The sequence below is a fragment of the Salmo salar genome, chromosome ssa04 (assembly GCF_905237065.1).
Source record: "Salmo salar chromosome ssa04, Ssal_v3.1, whole genome shotgun sequence".
NCBI classification, from domain to species: domain Eukaryota; kingdom Metazoa; phylum Chordata; class Actinopteri; order Salmoniformes; family Salmonidae; genus Salmo; species Salmo salar.
The window spans coordinates 84,656,257-84,677,555 of NC_059445.1; the positions used below are offsets into that span (position 1 = coordinate 84,656,257).

The following is a 21,299-nucleotide window of genomic DNA, read 5'->3' on the forward strand; positions in this document are numbered from 1 at the left end:
AGACCGCTTAACTGAAGCTGGCATTTTAACCGCATAACTGAAGCTGGCAGCGAGACCGCTTAACTGAAGCTGGCTTCAAGACTGCATAACTGAAGCTGGCATCAAGACCGCATAACTGAAGCTGGCATCGAGACCGCATAACTGAAGCTGGCATCGAGACGGCATAACTGAAGCTGGCATCGATACCGCATAACTGAAGCTGGCATCGAGACCGCTTAACTGAAGCTGGCATCGAGACTGCATAACTGAAGCTGGCATCGAGACCGCTTAACTGAAGCTGGCAGCGAGACCGCTTAACTGAAGCTGGCATCGAGACTGCATAACTGAAGCTGGCATCGAGACCGCATAACTGAAGCTGGCATCGAGACTGCATAACTGAAGCTGGCATCGAGACGGCATAAATGAAGCTGGCATCGAGACTGCTGAACTGAAGCTGGCATCGAGACCGCTGAACTGAAGCTGGCATCGAGACCGCTTAACTGAATCTGGCATCTAAACAGCTTTGTCCTAAAATTGCTTTCCAGTTTCACTGACTCGCCCGATGGTGAGCAGCTCACTCGCTTGTGATGGTTGATGCCAAAAGCCTCCCTCTCTCTCGTTTCACTTTGTAAAACGATGGATTGTAGCCCAATAACAAGGAACAGCGTTCCCGACCTAAGGCTGTTCCTTGTTATTGGGCTACAAATCCACAACGCTCCGCTATTTTAAACATTTTTTTTTTAAGTCCTTATCGTGGTGTAGTAGGTTATTCTAAATTATTTCTGAACAGACAGCAGTAATTATATAACTTTGACAAATGTATTTACATGTATCAGTGGTGATGCAGTTCCTTCAGAACCCTTCGCGCGCTAGAGAGAGAGAGAGAGAGAGAGAGAGAGAGGAGAGAGAGAGAGAGAGAGAGAGAGAGAGAGAGAGAGATCATAGAAAGTCAATCTCATTCTTGTTATGTGAGAGATACCGGCGCGCTTCTCACACATAAATTACAATATTGCGCAAACCAAATAGGCTCCGGAACAAAACAGTCCAAAACGGAGAGGATCCGGCTCAAATAAAGGACTGACGACGAGCCTTCAGATGGCGGTGGGGAGATTTCAGGTCGTCGGCAACTGTTGCTGTACCACAGCAAGTGAACGAATGAGGGGTAAGTTGAAATATATTTACATTTCAAGATGTATACCCATTGTTATAAAGATAAGAAATTGATTATTTCAAAGCTGCGTTGTTTGAACTTGGTCAACAAGTTGCTGGATGGAAACCTCGACCTGACAAAGTAAACAACTGTTCACAATTTCCGTTTTATGCCATTTCCGTTTTATGGTTAAATGGGCTTTTTGGGCTTTTTAAAAGTGAACTCATGAAAGGCTGAATGTAAACGGAAGCCCTACAAACGTAAATGATTCTCTGAGGATATGATGAGAAATCACAACGTTGCGGACTACGCCTCTACCTTGATCTCAGAAAACTGCCACAACTTGAACATTCTGTTTTAAAACAGTTGATCGTGTTGTTGGTGCCCCGCTAAAAGTGATATTATCGATCCTCAGATCTATTTGAACAGTTTTCACGATTCTTTACAGAAAATATACAGACAAATATTGAATCCCAGATTGACAGTAGCCAACCCACACCAGTATTTCTGGTCAGGGGCCAATTCAGACAACTATTCTGAGAACGTCTACTGCTTCCTTTCGCTCATTTTGAGTCTCTTTTTGATACTGTAGCTCACAATGAGGACCTCTTCCTGCCCCTTAGACGTGGCCCCTACTAGACTACTCAGAGGTTATGCCTACTGTTGGCCCCAACATTGTGTCTATTGTTACAATCTCCCTCCCTTTTATCCAACATTTTATGAAAAAGTTGTTTTCAAACAATTGGTGGCTTTTTTTTTGTATCAACAACTTATTTTTTTTTAATTGTCAGCCTTCCGCTCACTTCACAGCACACAAACTGTTTCATTAAAAGTCAGTAATGATTGCTGATGCCGGTGAATGCTCTATCCTAGTTCTCTATCCTAGTTCTCTATCCTAGTTCTCTATCCTAGTTCTCTATCCTAGTTCTCTATCCTAGTTCTCTATCCTAGTTCTCTATCCTAGTTCTCTATCCTAGTTCTCTATCCTAGTTCTTTAGGATTTCAGTGCCATGTTTTGATACTATTTATCATAACATTCTTGTCGACCGGCTGGAGAGGTGGGTGGGAATCTCTGGCATTGCCATCGATTGGTTAAGGTCATGTTTATGTGGCAGACGATTCTCACTGAGCATGGGTGGATGAAAAGCAGCTTTATTTACCAATCAGACCCAGTGATCAAGCAAATTAAATCACATTTCTTTGGTCACATACACATGGTTAGCAGATGTTAATGTGAGTGTAGCATAATTCTTGTGCTTCTAGTTCTGACAGTGCAGTAATATCTAAAGTAATCTAACAATTCCCCAACGACTCCCTAATACACACAAATCTAAAGGGGTGAATGAGAATATGTACATATAAATATGTGGATGAGCGATGACCGAGCGGCATAGGCAAGATGCAATAGATGGTATAAAATACAGTATGAGATGACTAATATAAGATATGTAAACATTTATTAAAGTGGCTAGTGATCCATTTATTAAAGTGGCCAATGTTCGAGTCAGTATGTAGGCAGCAGCCTCTCTGTGTTAGTGATGGCTGTTTAACAGTCTGATGGCCTTGAGATAGAAGCTGTTTTTTAGTCTCTCGGTCCCAGCTTTGATGCACCTGTACTGACCTCGCCTTCTGGATGGTAGCGGGGTGAACAGGCCGTGGCTCGGGTGGTTGTTGTCCTTGATGGTCTTTTTGGCCTTCCTGTGACATCGGGTGCTGTAGGTGTCATGGAGGGCGGGTAGTTTGCCCCCGGTGATGCGTTATGCAGACCGCACCACCCTCTGGAGAGCCCTGCGGTTGAGGGCGGTACAGTTGCCGTACCAGGCGATGATACAGGATGCTCTCAGTTGTGGATCTTTAAAAGTTTGTGAGGGTTTTAGTTGACAAGCCAAATTTCTTCAGCCTCCTCTGTGATGTTTACGCCGAGGAACTTAAAACTTTCCACCTTCTCAACTGCTGTCCCGTCGATGTGGATAAGGGGATGTTCCTGTTTCCTGGAGTCCATGATCATCTCCTTTGTTTTGTTGACGTTGAGTGAGAGGTTGTTTTCCAAACATCACACTCCGAGTGCCCTCACCTCCTCCCTGTAGGCTGTCTTGTTGTTGTTGGTAATCGAGCCCACTACTGTTGTGTCGTCTGCAAACTTATTGATTATTGAGTTGGAGGCGTCCATGGCCACGCAGACGTGGGTGAACAGGGAGTACAGGAGGGGGCTGAGCATGCACCCTTGTGGGGCCCAAGCTGGCATAGCTACAAGTGTCTTGCTGACAGCAGCATTACCACCCTGCATCCCAATGCTGACTTGCCTCTAAAGCTAAGCAGGGTTGGTCCTGGATGGGATACCAGATGATGCTGGAAGTGGTGTTGGAGACACACTTTCCTCTGGTATAAAAAAAAATATATCCCAATACCTCAGGGCAGTGATTGGTGACATTTCCTTGTGTAGGGTGCTGTCTTTCAGATGGGACATTAAATGGGTGTCCTGACTCTCTGTGGTCACTACAAGTCCCATGGCACTTAATTGTAAGAGTAGGGGTGTTAATCCCGGTGTCCTGGCAAAAAAAATAAAAATCATTGCCACCTAATCATCCCCAGCTTCCAATTGGCTCATTCATCCCCCTTCCTGTCCCCTGTAACTATTCCCCAGGTGGTTGCTGTAAATGGAAATGTGTTCTGAGTCACCTTACCTGGTAAAATAAGGGTTAAATAAACACCAAATATTGGATGTGTGACAACTTCCTCCAGCTCATTGATAAGAAATCAGAGGTTGTTTGGCCTCCACCATGCTAGATTGAAATAACTTTGGTCCTTTGTCCACCAATGTAAAGACGAAGGCCAGAAACGCCTTCTTTGACCCTGACCTCAATGTCGAGATGCATGTAAAGAAGGTTGTCCTTTTATCATCAAAGAAATATAGCTCAAGTCAAGTATTTTATTTCATTCACTGATTATACAGTGCCTTCTGAAAGTTTTCAGACCCCTTGACTTTTTTTCCCCTCATTTTGTTACGTTTACAGCCTTATTCTAAAATGGATTAAATACAGAATTCTTCAGCAAACTAAACACAATACCCCATAATGACAAAGCGAAAACTGTTTTTTGAAATATTTGCAAATTTAATACAGATGAAAGAAAACTTAAATACCTTTTATTTACATACAGTTGAAGTCGGAAGTTTACATACACTAAGTAGACTGTGCCTTTAAACAGCTTGGAAAATTCTAGAAAAGACGTCATGGCTTTAGAAGCTACTGATAGGCTAATTGACATAATTTGAGTCAATTGGAGGTGTACCTGTGGATGTATTTCAAGGCCTACCTTCAAACTCAGTGCCTCTTGGCTTGACATCATGGGAAAATCAAAAGAAATCAGCCAGGACCTCAGAAAAAAAATTGTAGACCTCAACAAGTCTGGTTCATCCTTGGGAGCAATTTCCAAACACCTGAAGGTACCATGTTCATCTGTACAAACAATAGTATGCAAGTATAAACACCATGGGACCACGCAGCCGTCATACCGCTCAGGAAGGAGACGCGTTCTGTCTCCTAGAGATGAACGTACTTTGGTGCGAAAAGTGCACATCAGGCCCAGAACAACAGCAAAGGACCTTGTGAAGATACTGGAGGAAACAGGTACAAAAGTATATATATCCACAGTAAAACAAGTCCTATATCGACATAACCTGAAAGGCCGCTCAGCAAGGAAGCAGCCACTGCTCCAAAACCGCCATTAAAAAAAGCCAGACTACGGTTTGCAACTGCACATTGGGACAAAGATCGTACTTTTTGGAGAAATGTCCTCTGGTCTGATGAAACAAAAATATAACTATTTGGCCAGAATGACCATCGTTATGTTTGGAGGAAAAAGGGGGAGGCTTGCAAGCCGAAGAACACCATCCCAACTGTGAAGCACGGGGGTGGCAGCATCATGTTGTGGGGGTGCTTTGCTGCAGGAGGGACTGGTGCACTTAAAAAAATAGATGGCATCATGTGAAAGGAAAATTATGTAGTTATATTGAAGTATCATCTCAAGACATCAGTCAGGAAGCTAAAGCTTTGTTGCAAATGGGTCTTCCAAATGGACAATGACCCTAAGCATACTTCCAAAGTTGTGGCAAAATGGCTTAAGGACAACAAAGTCAAGGTATTGGAGTGGCCATCACAAAGCCCTCACCTCAATCCTATAGAACATTTGTGGGCAGAACTGAAAAAGCGTGTGCGAGCAAGGAGGCCTACAAACCTGACACGGTTACACCAGCTCTGTCAGGAGGAATGGGCCAAAATTCACCCAACTTATTGTGGGAAGCTTGTGGAAGGCTACCCAAAACGCTTGACCCAAGTTAAACAATTTAAAGGCAACGCTGCCAAATACACTCAAATAGTATGTAAACTTTTGACCCACTGGGAATGAGATGAAAGAAATAAAAGCTTAACTAAATAAATCATTCTCTCTACTATTATTCTGACACTTTCACATTCTTAAAATAAAGTGGTGATCCTTACTGACCTAAGGCTGGGAATTTTTACTAGGATTAAATGTCAGGAATAGTGAAACTGAGTATTTGGCTAAGGTGCATATGTAAACTTCAACTGTAAGTATTCAGACTCTTTGCTATGAGACTTGAAATTGAGCTCAGGTGCATCCTGTTTCCATTGATCATCCTTGAGATGTTTCTACAACTTGATTGTTTTTTACCTGGAACCCCCAAAAAAAAGGGTTCACCTATGAAGACAGCCGCAGAATACGAGTAAGAGTTCGGGAGTGCAGTTCACACAGACAGACAGCAGGGGGAGACATTGTCCTGCTCTACTGGACAGAAAACTGCAGGCTTTTGTTCCAGTCCAGCACTAAGAAACTTGATGCTAACAAAACTAAATTATCAGACAGACGTTGAAGAAAGGCTGGGGGGAGAAAGGCTGGAACAAAAACCTAGTTAATAGAAGAAATAGGCTACGTACCAATATTCTACCCTTTTCAGAAGTGTACACTCATACACTCTCCCTCGGAGTGGTGTGAGGAATATGGGGGAGGGTCTGTTAGAAGTTAGTATGGGACTAGGAGTGGAACCTCCCTCCAGCCATGCTTGTACCAATCCAATACTTTATGCCTGCTTGAGTAGAGTGAACAAGTGCATACTTCTGTAGAGAGGAAGCTCAATGGAAACATTTATTTGTACAGTGACAAAGGCTGGAACAGAAACCTAGTTAATAGAAGAAATAGGCTACGTACCAATATTCTACCCTTTTCAGAAGTGTACACTCATACACTCTCCCTCGGAGTGGTGTGAGGAATATGGGGGAGGGTCTGTTAGAAGTTAGTATGGGACTAGGAGTGGAACCTCCCTCCAGCCATGCTTGTACCAATCCAATACTTTATGCCTGCTTGAGTAGAGTGAACAAGTGCATACTTCTGTAGAGAGGAAGCTCAATGGAAACATTTATTTGTACAGTGACAGGTATCGACAGCTACTGTAGATGATACTGGGACCAGGTGATTTTCAGGAACATCAGTCAAAATGCATATAAGTGAGTACAATTTCCAAAAATAAATACTTAGATGTCATTTGGCCTCCATGTAGATATAATAAGTGATTTAGTAGATAAGATGGTTAAGGCTTGTTTAATGAGTTGGCGTTTTTATGTTTTTTAATCTATTCATTTAAATGTATTTTGATGACGCGAACTCATCCACTCCCGTCGCGAACGCACATTATTTAATTGCCCTTTTTATAAATGTTTTGGCGCGTTGAAGTTTGTAGTATTTAATTCCTACGAAATGTATATCTTGTTGTTTTAACTCGTTCGCAAATATCGTCAGTATTTACTGTGAGCAAGGCTAATCATGTGTCGAGGAAATGTTTGGTCCAGTCGCAATATTGTGCAATATGTACCTTCTTTAATTAACCTTTACCTGTGTTGGTTTCAGCACTCTGAGATTAGAACAAACATTTTGAAATCTTTTCATTTTTTTGTAATTACTGTTTGGTCAACAAGGAATCACATAAATACACAGTGTGACACAATAAGGCGAATATCAACTATGATATAATGTTGCGTTTGAATGGATTTATCAAGCTATCGGCTCGGGGGCAGGAACATTTGTCATGAAAGTCTGGTTGTTGGCATATTGTCACACTAATTTCGGGGCATGTTGTCATGTAAAACCTATTGAAGCCTCTGCATATCCATCACATGGGAATGAAGGCTCACATTTTAAACTAATGTGAAAACACTCATTTACACACGCATATTTATGAATTAATGCCCTAACATGTTCTTAAAGGCCAGTATAGCCTTTTTTTTTTATCAGTATGTTGTTTTACTACATTTTTATTTTTATTTTATTTAACCTTTATTTAACTAGGCAAGTCAGTTAAGAACAAATTCTTATTTACAATGAGGGCCTATCAAAAGGCCTCCTGTGGGGACGGGGGCTGGGATTCAATAAATAAATAATAATAATAATAATAATAATAATAATAATAATAATAATAATAACAACATCAACATACACGTAGGCTACACACACACACACACACACACACACACACACACACACACACACACACACACAGCATTTTTAAATGATGTATGTTTTGTCAAACCAAAGTTTGTATTCTAATATGTTCTAATAAAGAACCGATGATGTTGTCATGTATTATTTGTGTTCAGTTCATTTATAAGGATGTACCACAATCAAGTGCAATTTATCTCCAATAAGCATTGACATTTAGATATATACTGCTCAAAAAAATAAAGGGAACACTTAAACAACACAATGTAACTCCAAGTCAATCACACTTCTGTGAAATCAAACTGTCCACTTAGGAAGCAACACTGATTGACAATAAATTTCACATGCTGTTGTGCAAATGGATAGACAACAGGTGGAAATTATAGGCAATAAGCAAGACACCCCCAATAAAGGAGTGGTTCTGCAGGTGGGGACCACAGACCACTTCTCAGTTCCTATGCTTCCTGGCTGATGTTTTGGTCACTTTTGAATGCTGGCGGTGCTTTCACTCTAGTGGTAGCATGAGACGGAGTCTACAACCCACACAAGTGGCTCAGGTAGTGCATCTCATCCAGGATGGCACATCAATGCGAGCTGTGGCAAGAAGGTTTGCTGTGTCTGTCAGCGTAGTGTCCAGAGCATGGAGGTGCTACCAGGAGACAGGCCAGTACATCAGGAGACGTGGAGGAGGCTGTAGGAGGGCAACAACCCAGCAGCAGGACCGCTACCTCCGCCTTTGTGCAAGGAGGAGCAGGAGGAGCACTGCCAGAGCCCTGCAAAATGACCTCCAGCAGGCCACAAATGTGCATGTGTCAGCTCAAACGGTCAGAAACAGACTCCATGAGGGTGGTATGAGGGCCCGACGTCCACAGGTGGGGGTTGTGCTTACAGCCCAACACCGTGCAGGACGTTTGGCATTTGTCAGAGAACACCAAGATTGGCAAATTCGCCACTGGCGCCCTGTGCTCTTCACAGATGAAAGCAGGTTCACACTGAGCACGTGACAGACGTGACAGAGTCTGGAGACGCCGTGGAGAACGTTCTGCTGCCTGCAACATCCTCCAGCATGACCGGTTTGGCGGTGGGTCAGTCATGGTGTGGGGTGGCATTTCTTTGGGGGGCTGCACAGCCCTCCATGTGCTCGCCAGAGGTAGCCTGACTGCCATTAGGTACCGAGATGAGATCCTCAGACCCCTTGTGAGACCATATGCTGGTGCAGTTGGCCCTGGGTTCCTCCTAATGCAAGACAATGCTAGACCTCATGTGGCTGGAGTGTGTCAGCAGTTCCTGCAAGACGAAGGCATTGATGCTATGGACTGGCCCGCCCGTTCCCCAGACCTGAATCCAATTGAGCACATCTGGGACATCATGTCTCGCTCCATCTACCAACGCCACGTTGCACCACAGACTGTCCAGGAGTTGGCGGATGCTTTAGTCCAGGTCTGGGAGGAGATCCCTCAGGAGACCAACCGCCACCTCATCAGGAGCATGCCCAGGCGTTGTAGGGAGGTCATACAGGCACGTGGAGGCCACACACACTACTGAGCCTCATTTTGACTTGTTTTAAGGACATTACATCAAAGTTGGATCAGCCTGTAGTGTGGTTTTCCAATTTAATTTTGAGTGTGACTCCAAATCCAGACCTCCATGGGTTGATAAATTGGATTTCCATTGATTATTTTTGTGTGATTTTGTTGTCAGCACATTCAACTATGTAAAGAAAAAAGTATTTAATAAGATTATTTATTTCATTCAGATCTAGGATGTGTTGTTTAAGTGTTCCCTTTATTTTTTTGAGCAGTGTATTTGCAATCTGCTTTAAATATATATTATTCTTCAAATAGTATCAGTTGATGTATAATGGTTCTGATAACTTGTCCCATACTGTCAGCTACGGGGCAAGTTGTCAGCTACGGGGCAAGTTGTCCCATACTGTCAGCTACGGGGGCAAGTTGTCCCATACTGTCAGCTACGGGGGCAAGTTGTCCCATGCTGTCAGCTACGGGGGCAAGTTGTCCCATGCTGTCAGCTACGGGGGCAAGTTGTCCCATGCTGTCAGCTACGGGGGCAAGTTGTCCCATGCTGTCAGCTACGGGGGCAAGTTGTCCCATGCTGTCAGCTACGGGGGCAAGTTGTCCCATGCTGTCAGCTACGGGGGCAAGTTGTCCCATGCTGTCAGCTACGGGGGCAAGTTGTCCCATGCTGTCAGCTACGGGGGCAAGTTGTCCCATGCTGTCAGCTACGGGGGCAAGTTGTCCCATGCTGTCAGCTACGGGGGCAAGTTGTCCCATGCTGTCAGCTACGGGGGCATGTTGTCCCATGCTGTCAGCTACGGGGGCAAGTTGTCCCATGCTGTCAGCTACGGGGGCAAGTTGTCCCATGCTGTCAGCTACGGGGCAAGTTGTCAGCTACGGGGCAAGTTGTCCCATACTGTCAGCTACGGGGGCAAGTTGTCCCATGCTGTCAGCTACGGGGGCAAGTTGTCCCATGCTGTCAGCTACGGGGCAAGTTGTCCCATGCTGTCAGCTACGGGGGCAAGTTGTCCCATGCTGTCAGCTACGGGGGCAAGTTGTCCCATGCTGTCAGCTACGGGGCAAGTTGTCCCATGCTGTCAGCTACGGGGGCAAGTTGTCCCATGCTGTCAGCTACGGGGCAAGTTGTCCCATGCTGTCAGCTACGGGGCAAGTTGTCCCATGCTGTCAGCTACGGGGGCAAGTTGTCCCATGCTGTCAGCTACGGGGGCAAGTTGTCCCATGCTGTCAGCTACGGGGGCAAGTTGTCCCATGCTGTCAGCTACGGGGGCAAGTTGTCCCATGCTGTCAGCTACGGGGGCAAGTTGTCCCATGCTGTCAGCTACGGGGGCAAGTTGTCCCATGCTGTCAGCTACGGGGGCAAGTTGTCCCATGCTGTCAGCTACGGGGGCAAGTTGTCCCATGCTGTCAGCTACGGGGGCAAGTTGTCCCATGCTGTCAGCTACGGGGGCATGTTGTCCCATGCTGTCAGCTACGGGGGCAAGTTGTCCCATGCTGTCAGCTACGGGGCAAGTTGTCCCATGCTGTCAGCTACGGGGCAAGTTGTCAGCTACGGGGCAAGTTGTCCCATACTGTCAGCTACGGGGGCAAGTTGTCCCATGCTGTCAGCTACGGGGCAAGTTGTCCCATGCTGTCAGCTACGGGGGCAAGTTGTCCCATGCTGTCAGCTACGGGGCAAGTTGTCCCATGCTGTCAGCTACGGGGCAAGTTGTCCCATGCTGTCAGCTACGGGGGCAAGTTGTCCCATGCTGTCAGCTACGGGGGCAAGTTGTCCCATGCTGTCAGCTACGGGGGCAAGTTGTCCCATGCTGTCAGCTACGGGGGCAAGTTGTCCCATGCTGTCAGCTACGGGGGCAAGTTGTCCCATGCTGTCAGCTACGGGGCAAGTTGTCCCATGCTGTCAGCTACGGGGGCAAGTTGTCCCATGCTGTCAGCTACGGGGCAAGTTGTCCCATGCTGTCAGCTACGGGGGCAAGTTGTCCCATGCTGTCAGCTACGGGGGCAAGTTGTCCCATGCTGTCAGCTACGGGGGCAAGTTGTCCCATGCTGTCAGCTACGGGGCAAGTTGTCCCATGCTGTCAGCTACGGGGGCAAGTTGTCCCATGCTGTCAGCTACGGGGGCATGTTGTCCCATGCTGTCAGCTACGGGGGCAAGTTGTCCCATGCTGTCAGCTACGGGGGCAAGTTGTCCCATGCTGTCAGCTACGGGGCAAGTTGTCAGCTACGGGGCAAGTTGTCCCATACTGTCAGCTACGGGGGCAAGTTGTCCCATGCTGTCAGCTACGGGGGCAAGTTGTCCCATGCTGTCAGCTACGGGGGCAAGTTGTCCCATGCTGTCAGCTACGGGGCAAGTTGTCCCATGCTGTCAGCTACGGGGCAAGTTGTCCCATGCTGTCAGCTACGGGGGCAAGTTGTCCCATGCTGTCAGCTACGGGGGCAAGTTGTCCCATGCTGTCAGCTACGGGGGCAAGTTGTCCCATGCTGTCAGCTACGGGGGCAAGTTGTCCCATGCTGTCAGCTACGGGGGCAAGTTGTCCCATGCTGTCAGCTACGGGGGCAAGTTGTCCCATGCTGTCAGCTACGGGGGCAAGTTGTCCCATGCTGTCAGCTACGGGGCAAGTTGTCCCATGCTGTCAGCTACGGGGCAAGTTGTCAGCTACGGGGCAAGTTGTCCCATGCTGTCAGCTACGGGGCAAGTTGTCCCATGCTGTCAGCTACGGGGGCAAGTTGTCCCATGCTGTCAGCTACGGGGCAAGTTGTCCCATGCTGTCAGCTACGGGGCAAGTTGTCCCATGCTGTCAGCTACGGGGGCAAGTTGTCCCATGCTGTCAGCTACGGGGCAAGTTGTCCCATGCTGTCAGCTACGGGGGCAAGTTGTCCCATGCTGTCAGCTACGGGGCAAGTTGTCCCATGCTGTCAGCTACGGGGCAAGTTGTCGCTGTCAGCTACGGGGCAAGTTGTCCCATGCTGTCAGCTACGGGGCAAGTTGTCCCATGCTGTCAGCTACGGGGGCAAGTTGTCCCATGCTGTCAGCTACGGGGGCAAGTTGTCCCATGCTGTCAGCTACGGGGGCAAGTTGTCCCATGCTGTCAGCTACGGGGGCAAGTTGTCCCATGCTGTCAGCTACGGGGCAAGTTGTCCCATGCTGTCAGCTACGGGGCAAGTTGTCAGCTACGGGGCAAGTTGTCCCATGCTGTCAGCTACGGGGCAAGTTGTCCCATGCTGTCAGCTACGGGGGCAAGTTGTCCCATGCTGTCAGCTACGGGGGCAAGTTGTCCCATGCTGTCAGCTACGGGGCAAGTTGTCCCATGCTGTCAGCTACGGGGGCAAGTTGTCCCATACTGTCAGCTACGGGGCAAGTTGTCCCATGCTGTCAGCTACGGGGCAAGTTGTCAGCTACGGGGCAAGTTGTCCCATGCTGTCAGCTACGGGGCAAGTTGTCCCATGCTGTCAGCTACGGGGGCAAGGTGTCCCATGCTGTCAGCTACGGGGGCAAGTTGTCCCATGCTGTCAGCTACGGGGCAAGTTGTCCCATGCTGTCAGCTACGGGGCAAGTTGTCCCATGCTGTCAGCTACGGGGGCAAGTTGTCCCATGCTGTCAGCTACGGGGGCAAGTTGTCCCATGCTGTCAGCTACGGGGGCAAGTTGTACCATGCTGTCAGCTACGGGGCAAGTTGTCCCATGCTGTCAGCTAGGGGGCAAGTTGTCCCATGCTGTCAGCTAGGGGGCAAGTTGTCCCATGCTGTCAGCTAGGGGGGCAAGTTGTCCCATGCTGTCAGCTAGGGGGCAAGTTGTCCCATGCTGTCAGCTAGGGGGCAAGTTGTCCCATGCTGTCAGCTAGGGGGGCAAGTTGTCCCATGCTGTCAGCTAGGGGGGCAAGTTGTCCCATGCTGTCAGCTAGGGGGGCAAGTTGTCCCATGCTGTCAGCTAGGGGGGCAAGTTGTCCCATGCTGTCAGCTAGGGGGGCAAGTTGTCCCATGCTGTCAGCTAGGGGGCAAGTTGTCCCATGCTGTCAGCTAGGGGGGCAAGTTGTCCCATGCTGTCAGCTACGGGGGCAAGTTGTCCCTATACTGTCAGCTACGGGGGCAAGTTGTCCCTATACTGTCAGCTACGGGGGCAAGTTGTCCCATGCTGTCAGCTACGGGGGCAAGTTGTCCCATGCTGTCAGCTACGGGGGCAAGTTGTCCCATGCTGTCAGCTACGGGGGCAAGTTGTCCCATGCTGTCAGCTACGGGGGCAAGTTGTCCCATGCTGTCAGCTACGGGGCAAGTTGTCCCATGCTGTCAGCTACGGGGGCAAGTTGTCCCATGCTGTCAGCTACGGGGGCAAGTTGTCAGCTACGGGGCAAGTTGTCCCATGCTGTCAGCTACGGGGGCAAGTTGTCCCTTGCTGTCAGCTACGGGGGCAAGTTGTCCCTTGCTGTCAGCTACGGGGGCAAGTTGTCCCATGCTGTCAGCTACGGGGCAAGTTGTCCCATGCTGTCAGCTACGGGGCAAGTTGTCCCATGCTGTCAGCTACGGGGCAAGTTGTCCCATGCTGTCAGCTACGGGGCAAGTTGTCCCATGCTGTCAGCTACGGGGGCAAGTTGTCCCATGCTGTCAGCTACGGGGGCAAGTTGTCCCATGCTGTCAGCTACGGGGCAAGTTGTCCCATGCTGTCAGCTACGGGGGCAAGTTGTCCCATGCTGTCAGCTACGGGGCAAGTTGTCCCATGCTGTCAGCTACGGGGGCAAGTTGTCCCATGCTGTCAGCTACGGGGGCAAGTTGTCCCATGCTGTCAGCTACGGTGGCAAGTTGTCCCATGCTGTCAGCTACGGTGGCAAGTTGTCCCATGCTGTCAGCTACGGTGGCAAGTTGTCCCATGCTGTCAGCTACGGGGGCAAGTTGTCCCATGCTGTCAGCTACGGGGCAAGTTGTCCCATGCTGTCAGCTACGGGGGCAAGTTGTCCCATGCTGTCAGCTACGGGGGCAAGTTGTCCCATGCTGTCAGCTACGGGGGCAAGTTGTCCCATGCTGTCAGCTACGGGGGCAAGTTGTCCCATGCTGTCAGCTACGGGGGCAAGTTGTCCCATGCTGTCAGCTACGGGGGCAAGTTGTCCCATGCTGTCAGCTACGGGGGCAAGTTGTCCCAGACTGTCAGCTACGGGGCAAGTTGTCCCATGCTGTCAGCTACGGGGCAAGTTGTCAGCTACGGGGCAAGTTGTCCCATACTGTCAGCTACGGGGGCAAGTTGTCCCATTCTGTCAGCTACTGGGCAAGTTGTCCCATGCTGTCAGCTACGGGGGCAAGTTGTCCCATGCTGTCAGCTACGGGGGCAAGTTGTCCCATACTGTCAGCTACGGGGGCAAGTTGTCCCATACTGTCAGCTACGGCGCAAGTTGTCCCATGCTGTCAGCTACGGGGCAAGTTGTCAGCTACGGGGCAAGTTGTCCCATACTGTCAGCTACGGGGGCAAGTTGTCCCATGCTGTCAGCTACGGGGCAAGTTGTCCCATGCTGTCAGCTACGGGGGCAAGGTGTCCCATGCTGTCAGCTACGGGGGCAAGGTGTCCCATGCTGTCAGCTACGGGGCAAGTTGTCCCATTCTTTCAGCTACGGGGGCAAGTTGTCCCATACTGTCAGCTACGGGGCAAGTTGTCCCATGCTGTCAGCTACGGGGCAAGTTGTCAGCTACGGGGCAAGTTGTCCCATACTGTCAGCTACGGGGGCAAGTTGTCCCATGCTGTCAGCTACGGGGGCAAGTTGTCCCATGCTGTCAGCTACGGGGCAAGTTGTCCCATGCTGTCAGCTACGGGGCAAGTTGTCCCATGCTGTCAGCTACGGGGGCAAGTTGTCCCATGCTGTCAGCTACGGGGCAAGTTGTCCCATGCTGTCAGCTACGGGGGCAAGTTGTCCCATGCTGTCAGCTACGGGGGCAAGTTGTCCCATGCTGTCAGCTACGGGGCAAGTTGTCCCATGCTGTCAGCTACGGGGGCAAGTTGTCCCATGCTGTCAGCTACGGGGGCAAGTTGTCCCATGCTGTCAGCTACGGGGGCAAGTTGTCCCATGCTGTCAGCTACGGGGGCAAGTTGTCAGCTACGGGGCAAGTTGTCCCATGCTGTCAGCTACGGGGGCAAGTTGTCCCTTGCTGTCAGCTACGGGGCAAGTTGTCCCATACTGTCAGCTACGGGGCAAGTTGTCCCATGCTGTCAGCTACGGGGCAAGTTGTCAGCTACGGGGCAAGTTGTCCCATACTGTCAGCTACGGGGGCAAGTTGTCCCATACTGTCAGCTACGGGGGCAAGTTGTCCCATGCTGTCAGCTACGGGGGCAAGTTGTCCCATGCTGTCAGCTACGGGGCAAGTTGTCCCATGCTGTCAGCTACGGGGGTAAGTTGTCCCATACTGTCAGCTACGGGGCAAGTTGTCCCATGCTGTCAGCTACGGGGCAAGTTGTCAGCTACGGGGCAAGTTGTCCCATACTGTCAGCTACGGGGCAAGTTGTCCCATGCTGTCAGCTACGGGGGCAAGGTGTCCCATGCTGTCAGCTACGGGGGCAAGTTGTCCCATGCTGTCAGCTACGGGGCAAGTTGTCCCATGCTTTCAGCTACGGGGCAAGTTGTCCCATGCTGTCAGCTACGGGGCAAGTTGTCCCATGCTGTCAGCTACGGGGGCAAGTTGTCCCATGCTGTCAGCTACGGGGGCAAGTTGTCCCATGCTGTCAGCTAGGGGGGCAAGTTGTCCCATGCTGTCAGCTACGGGGGCAAGTTGTACAATGCTGTCAGCTACGGGGGCAAGTTGTCCCATGCTGTCAGCTAGGGGGGCAAGTTGTCCCATGCTGTCAGCTAGGGGGGCAAGTTGTCCCATGCTGTCAGCTAGGGGGCAAGTTGTCCCATGCTGTCAGCTAGGGGGCAAGTTGTCCCATGCTGTCAGCTAGGGGGCAAGTTGTCCCATGCTGTCAGCTAGGGGGGCAAGTTGTCCCATGCTGTCAGCTAGGGGGGCAAGTTGTCCCATGCTGTCAGCTAGGGGGGCAAGTTGTCCCATGCTGTCAGCTAGGGGGGCAAGTTGTCCCATGCTGTCAGCTAGGGGGGCAAGTTGTCCCATGCTGTCAGCTAGGGGGGCAAGTTGTCCCATGCTGTCAGCTACGGGGGCAAGTTGTCCCTATACTGTCAGCTACGGGGGCAAGTTGTCCCTATGCTGTCAGCTACGGGGCAAGTTGTCCCATGCTGTCAGCTACGGGGGCAAGTTGTCCCATGCTGTCAGCTACGGGGGCAAGTTGTCCCATGCTGTCAGCTACTGGGGCAAGTTGTCCCATGCTGTCAGCTACGGGGCAAGTTGTCCCATGCTGTCAGCTACGGGGCAAGTTGTCCCATGCTGTCAGCTACGGGGGCAAGTTGTCCCATGCTGTCAGCTACGGGGGCAAGTTGTCCCATGCTGTCAGCTACGGGGCAAGTTGTCAGCTACGGGGCAAGTTGTCCCATGCTGTCAGCTACGGGGGCAAGTTGTCCCTTGCTGTCAGCTACGGGGGCAAGTTGTCCCTTGCTGTCAGCTACGGGGCAAGTTGTCCCATGCTGTCAGCTACGGGGCAAGTTGTCCCATGCTGTCAGCTACGGGGCAAGTTGTCCCATGCTGTCAGCTACGGGGCAAGTTGTCCCATGCTGTCAGCTACGGGGCAAGTTGTCCCATGCTGTCAGCTACGGGGGCAAGTTGTCCCATGCTGTCAGCTACGGGGGCAAGTTGTCCCATGCTGTCAGCTACGGGGCAAGTTGTCCCATGCTGTCAGCTACGGGGCAAGTTGTCCCATGCTGTCAGCTACGGGGGCAAGTTGTCCCATGCTGTCAGCTACGGGGCAAGTTGTCCCATGCTGTCAGCTACGGGGGCAAGTTGTCCCATGCTGTCAGCTACGGGGGCAAGTTGTCCCATGCTGTCAGCTACGGTGGCAAGTTGTCCCATGCTGTCAGCTACGGTGGCAAGTTGTCCCATGCTGTCAGCTACGGGGGCAAGTTGTCCCATGCTGTCAGCTACGGGGCAAGTTGTCCCATGCTGTCAGCTACGGGGCAAGTTGTCCCATGCTGTGAGCTACGGGGGCAAGTTGTCCCATGCTGTCAGCTACGGGGGCAAGTTGTCCCATGCTGTCAGCTACGGGGGCAAGTTGTCCCATGCTGTCAGCTACGGGGGCAAGTTGTCCCATGCTGTCAGCTACGGGGGCAAGTTGTCCCATGCTGTCAGCTACGGGGGCAAGTTGTCCCATGCTGTCAGCTACGGGGGCAAGTTGTCCCAGACTGTCAGCTACGGGGCAAGTTGTCCCATGCTGTCAGCTACGGGGCAAGTTGTCAGCTACGGGGCAAGTTGTCCCATACTGTCAGCTACGGGGGCAAGTTGTCCCATTCTGTCAGCTACTGGGCAAGTTGTCCCATGCTGTCAGCTACGGGGGCAAGTTGTCCCATGCTGTCAGCTACGGGGGCAAGTTGTCCCATACTGTCAGCTACGGGGGCAAGTTGTCCCATACTGTCAGCTACGGGGGCAAGTTGTCCCATGCTGTCAGCTACGGGGCAAGTTGTCAGCTACGGGGCAAGTTGTCCCATGCTGTCAGCTACGGGGGCAAGTTGTCCCATGCTGTCAGCTACGGGGCAAGTTGTCCCATGCTGTCAGCTACGGGGCAAGGTGTCCCATGCTGTCAGCTACGGGGCAAGGTGTCCCATGCTGTCAGCTACGGGGCAAGTTGTCCCATTCTTTCAGCTACGGGGGCAAGTTGTCCCATACTGTCAGCTACGGGGCAAGTTGTCCCATGCTGTCAGCTACGGGGCAAGTTGTCAGCTACGGGGCAAGTTGTCCCATACTGTCAGCTACGGGGGCAAGTTGTCCCATGCTGTCAGCTACGGGGCAAGTTGTCCCATGCTGTCAGCTACGGGGGTAAGTTGTCCCATGCTGTCAGCTACGGGGGCAAGTTGTCCCATGCTGTCAGCTACGGGGGCAAGTTGTCCCATGCTGTCAGCTACGGGGGCAAGTTGTCCCATGCTGTCAGCTACGGGGGCAAGTTGTCCCATGCTGTCAGCTACGGGGGCAAGTTGTCCCATGCTGTCAGCTACGGGGGCAAGTTGTCCCATGCTGTCAGCTACGGGGCAAGTTGTCCCATGCTGTCAGCTACGGGGCAAGTTGTCCCATGCTGTCAGCTAGGGGGGCAAGTTGTCCCATGCTGTCAGCTAGGGGGGCAAGTTGTCCCATGCTGTCAGCTAGGGGGGCAAGTTGTCCCATGCTGTCAGCTAGTGGGGCAAGTTGTCCCATGCTGTCAGCTAGTGGGGCAAGTTGTCCCATGCTGTCAGCTAGGGGGGCAAGTTGTCCCATGCTGTCAGCTAGGGGGGCAAGTTGTCCCATGCTGTCAGCTACGGGGCAAGTTGTCCCATGCTGTCAGCTACGGGGCAAGTTGTCCCATGCTGTCAGCTACGGGGGCAAGTTGTCCCATGCTGTCAGCTAGGGGGGCAAGTTGTCCCATGCTGTCAGCTAGGGGGGCAAGTTGTCCCATGCTGTCAGCTAGGGGGGCAAGTTGTCCCATGCTGTCAGCTAGGGGGGCAAGTTGTCAGCTACGGGGCAAGTTGTCCCATACTGTCAGCTACGTGGGCAAGTTGTCCCATACTGTCAGCTACGTGGGCAAGTTGTCCCATACTGTCAGCTACGGGGCAAGTTGTCCCATACTGTCAGCTACGGGGGCAAGTTGTTCCATGCTGTCAGCTACGGGGCAAGTTGTCCCATACTGTCAGCTACGGGGGCAAGTTGTCCCATGCTGTCAGCTACGGGGGCAAGTTGTCCCATGCTGTTAGCTACGGGGCAAGTTGTCCCATACTGTTCACAGTGTATTCTATTAGTATGAACTTAATTTTGCAATAAGTTATGAGGAAAGCAAATATTTAGGCAATACCTTTAATCTATTCATCAATATTTAAATGGGTCTTAATAGATATACCAATGTTGAGAAATCTACATGTAAGTGAAACGTGTGAGAACATGCCCCTGTCTCCCCTACTGATGACAGATCAGCTCCCAGAGAGAGATTACCGCCTACGGCTGCAAATATTTAGGCGGCCTGTTCTAATGCTTACTCAATAAAAATTCACTAAATCACAAATTTGGCACATCATTGCGTACACATCATAGCACATATTGAGACAAATTACAGACAGTAGCGTACAAGTAGTAAAATATAACTCAATTTATTGAACTTTTATATGTATTTCAATGTGATTTGAAATAGGCCTATAGCCTACTGTATGTGCATTCTAATGCATTTATCTCGGTTTTCATTTGAAGGATCTTTTCATACATAGCTTGTTTGTATCAATTGCAAAGACATTAGCAACTTTTTGTTTGTAGTCAACTTTGTGCTGAAGTTTATCAGTAGTCACAGTGAAACGATAAACCATGCAATTCTATATTTAGCGAAGATCTTCTTCTGTGGGGAAAAAAAGCATCTAACGAAACTCTTAGCTGTTCTGCGAGTGGTCTGAGGCAGGTGTAATGCCCAGTTCACATCAGTGATGTATTTCATTACGCCGTACGCCATTTTCACTTGCCCTGATACTGAACGGACAAGTGTAGTGTTTGTAACACAAGATGGAGGAGAGCCTGTCTCATCAGAGATGCCATTTTATTTTTGGGAAATTACAAAATATGACCTTTTCATTCAAGACATGATAAATATATTGTTTCAGGTGATAATAGAACATGTTTTGTTTAGTTACTTTTTACTCAACATGTTTCTCTAACTTTATAGCAAGTCAAGATAGCTAGCTAAAAGCTAGGCTAGGTTGAAGGTACCACTGTAGCTAGCTAAAAGCTAGGCTAGGTTGAAGGTACCACTGTAGCTAGCTAAAAGCTAGGCTAGGTTGAAGGTACCACTGTAGCTAGCTCAAAGCTAGGCTAGGTTGATGTTATGAGAATTCTGTTCCCAATGTTCATAAACTGAACTTCAATGAGACTACTCAGTCTGCACCCCAGAGTTTATAAGATTCTGGTTAAATGACACAGACAGAGGCCCAGCCTACAATAGTCAACAATGTTTATTCACGAGTGCTCTGCCTAAAAATGAGGACACAGTCTTTTTATATGTGTACACAGACACACACACACACACAAATGAACTCACATTAGTAGAGAACTCCACCCTGCTTTAGGCGGCTGTATTTTTCCACAGTACACATACATTCTTTATCACACATCTGCAACCTGTCTCCTTATCTTTCGCCAGCCTAGCCGTTTTTGGGCAGTTGTTCCCCTCCCTAACTTAGGGAGGCCCCTTTTCCTGTTCCTATTTACAACGTCGTCTTATCAACTCTGCCTTGCTCATTTTGAAATAGTAACAGTGTCCTAGTTTGAAAAAGTCTACTCACACACAGTATTGGATTATAGTCTTTAACACATTATTATAGTCTTTAACACATTATTATAGCCTTAATTCTAATACATTTCACAAAGTTATATGTTTTCAGAGTGGAATACTTTAGTCAAAACCTTAAACAGATAAATTATTTTATCAGTTGAAGGTACTGCAAGCTACAGTGGTACCTCCACTTAATAATTATCATCAAAAACTTAACAGCCAATGTGTATTATTTAACATTCCTGTAAGTGATTACTATTTTAATAGTAATTGATAATTGCTTACAAGTTGCTAGCTATCCCATAAAGCCATCACCGAAAACCACATATTTTCATCTTCTTCTGTGGTTTGACATTTTTCAAACTTTTCGTCGTCTTCAGTCCAGCCAGAGTCCGTCAAAGAACAGGAAGTAACCAGAGTATGCAGCGACTGTATCACAACGAAGCCTTCCACCCCGAGGGGTGTTGCATTTCCACTCCGTTGTGGACGTCCCCATTTGAAATCAAATCAAATTTTATTCGTCACATTTTATTAGTCACACAACAGGTGTTGTAGACCTTACAGTGAAATGCTTACTTACAAGCCCCTAACCAACAATGCAGTTAAAAAAAAAATACAGATAAGTATAAGACATAAAGTAACAAGTAATTAACCTGTTAGGGCTAGGGGGCAGTATTGACACGGCTGGATAAAAAACGTACCCGATTTAATCTGGTTACTACTCCTGCCCAGTAACTAGAATATGCATATAATTATTGGCTTTGGACAGAAAACACTCC

General features: G+C 49.4%; 1 protein-coding gene across 2 annotated transcripts in view; it reads left to right on the plus strand.

Moving 5' to 3' along the window:
- Window positions 1-860: 860 nt before the first annotated feature.
- The window catches only part of LOC106603993 (globoside alpha-1,3-N-acetylgalactosaminyltransferase 1), a 42,001-nt gene continuing 21,562 nt past the window's right edge, over window positions 861-21,299 (plus strand). Inside the window, exon 1 of one of the 2 annotated variants that reach the window (XM_014198309.2) lies at window positions 861-1,141. In XM_014198309.2, the coding sequence (XP_014053784.1) occupies window positions 1,075-1,141 (67 nt within the window). In that variant the 5' untranslated portion in view covers window positions 861-1,074. Of the gene's footprint in view, window positions 1,142-6,084; window positions 6,652-21,299 lie in introns of those variants that run through there. The other variant, XM_014198310.2, reaches the window with a different exon arrangement.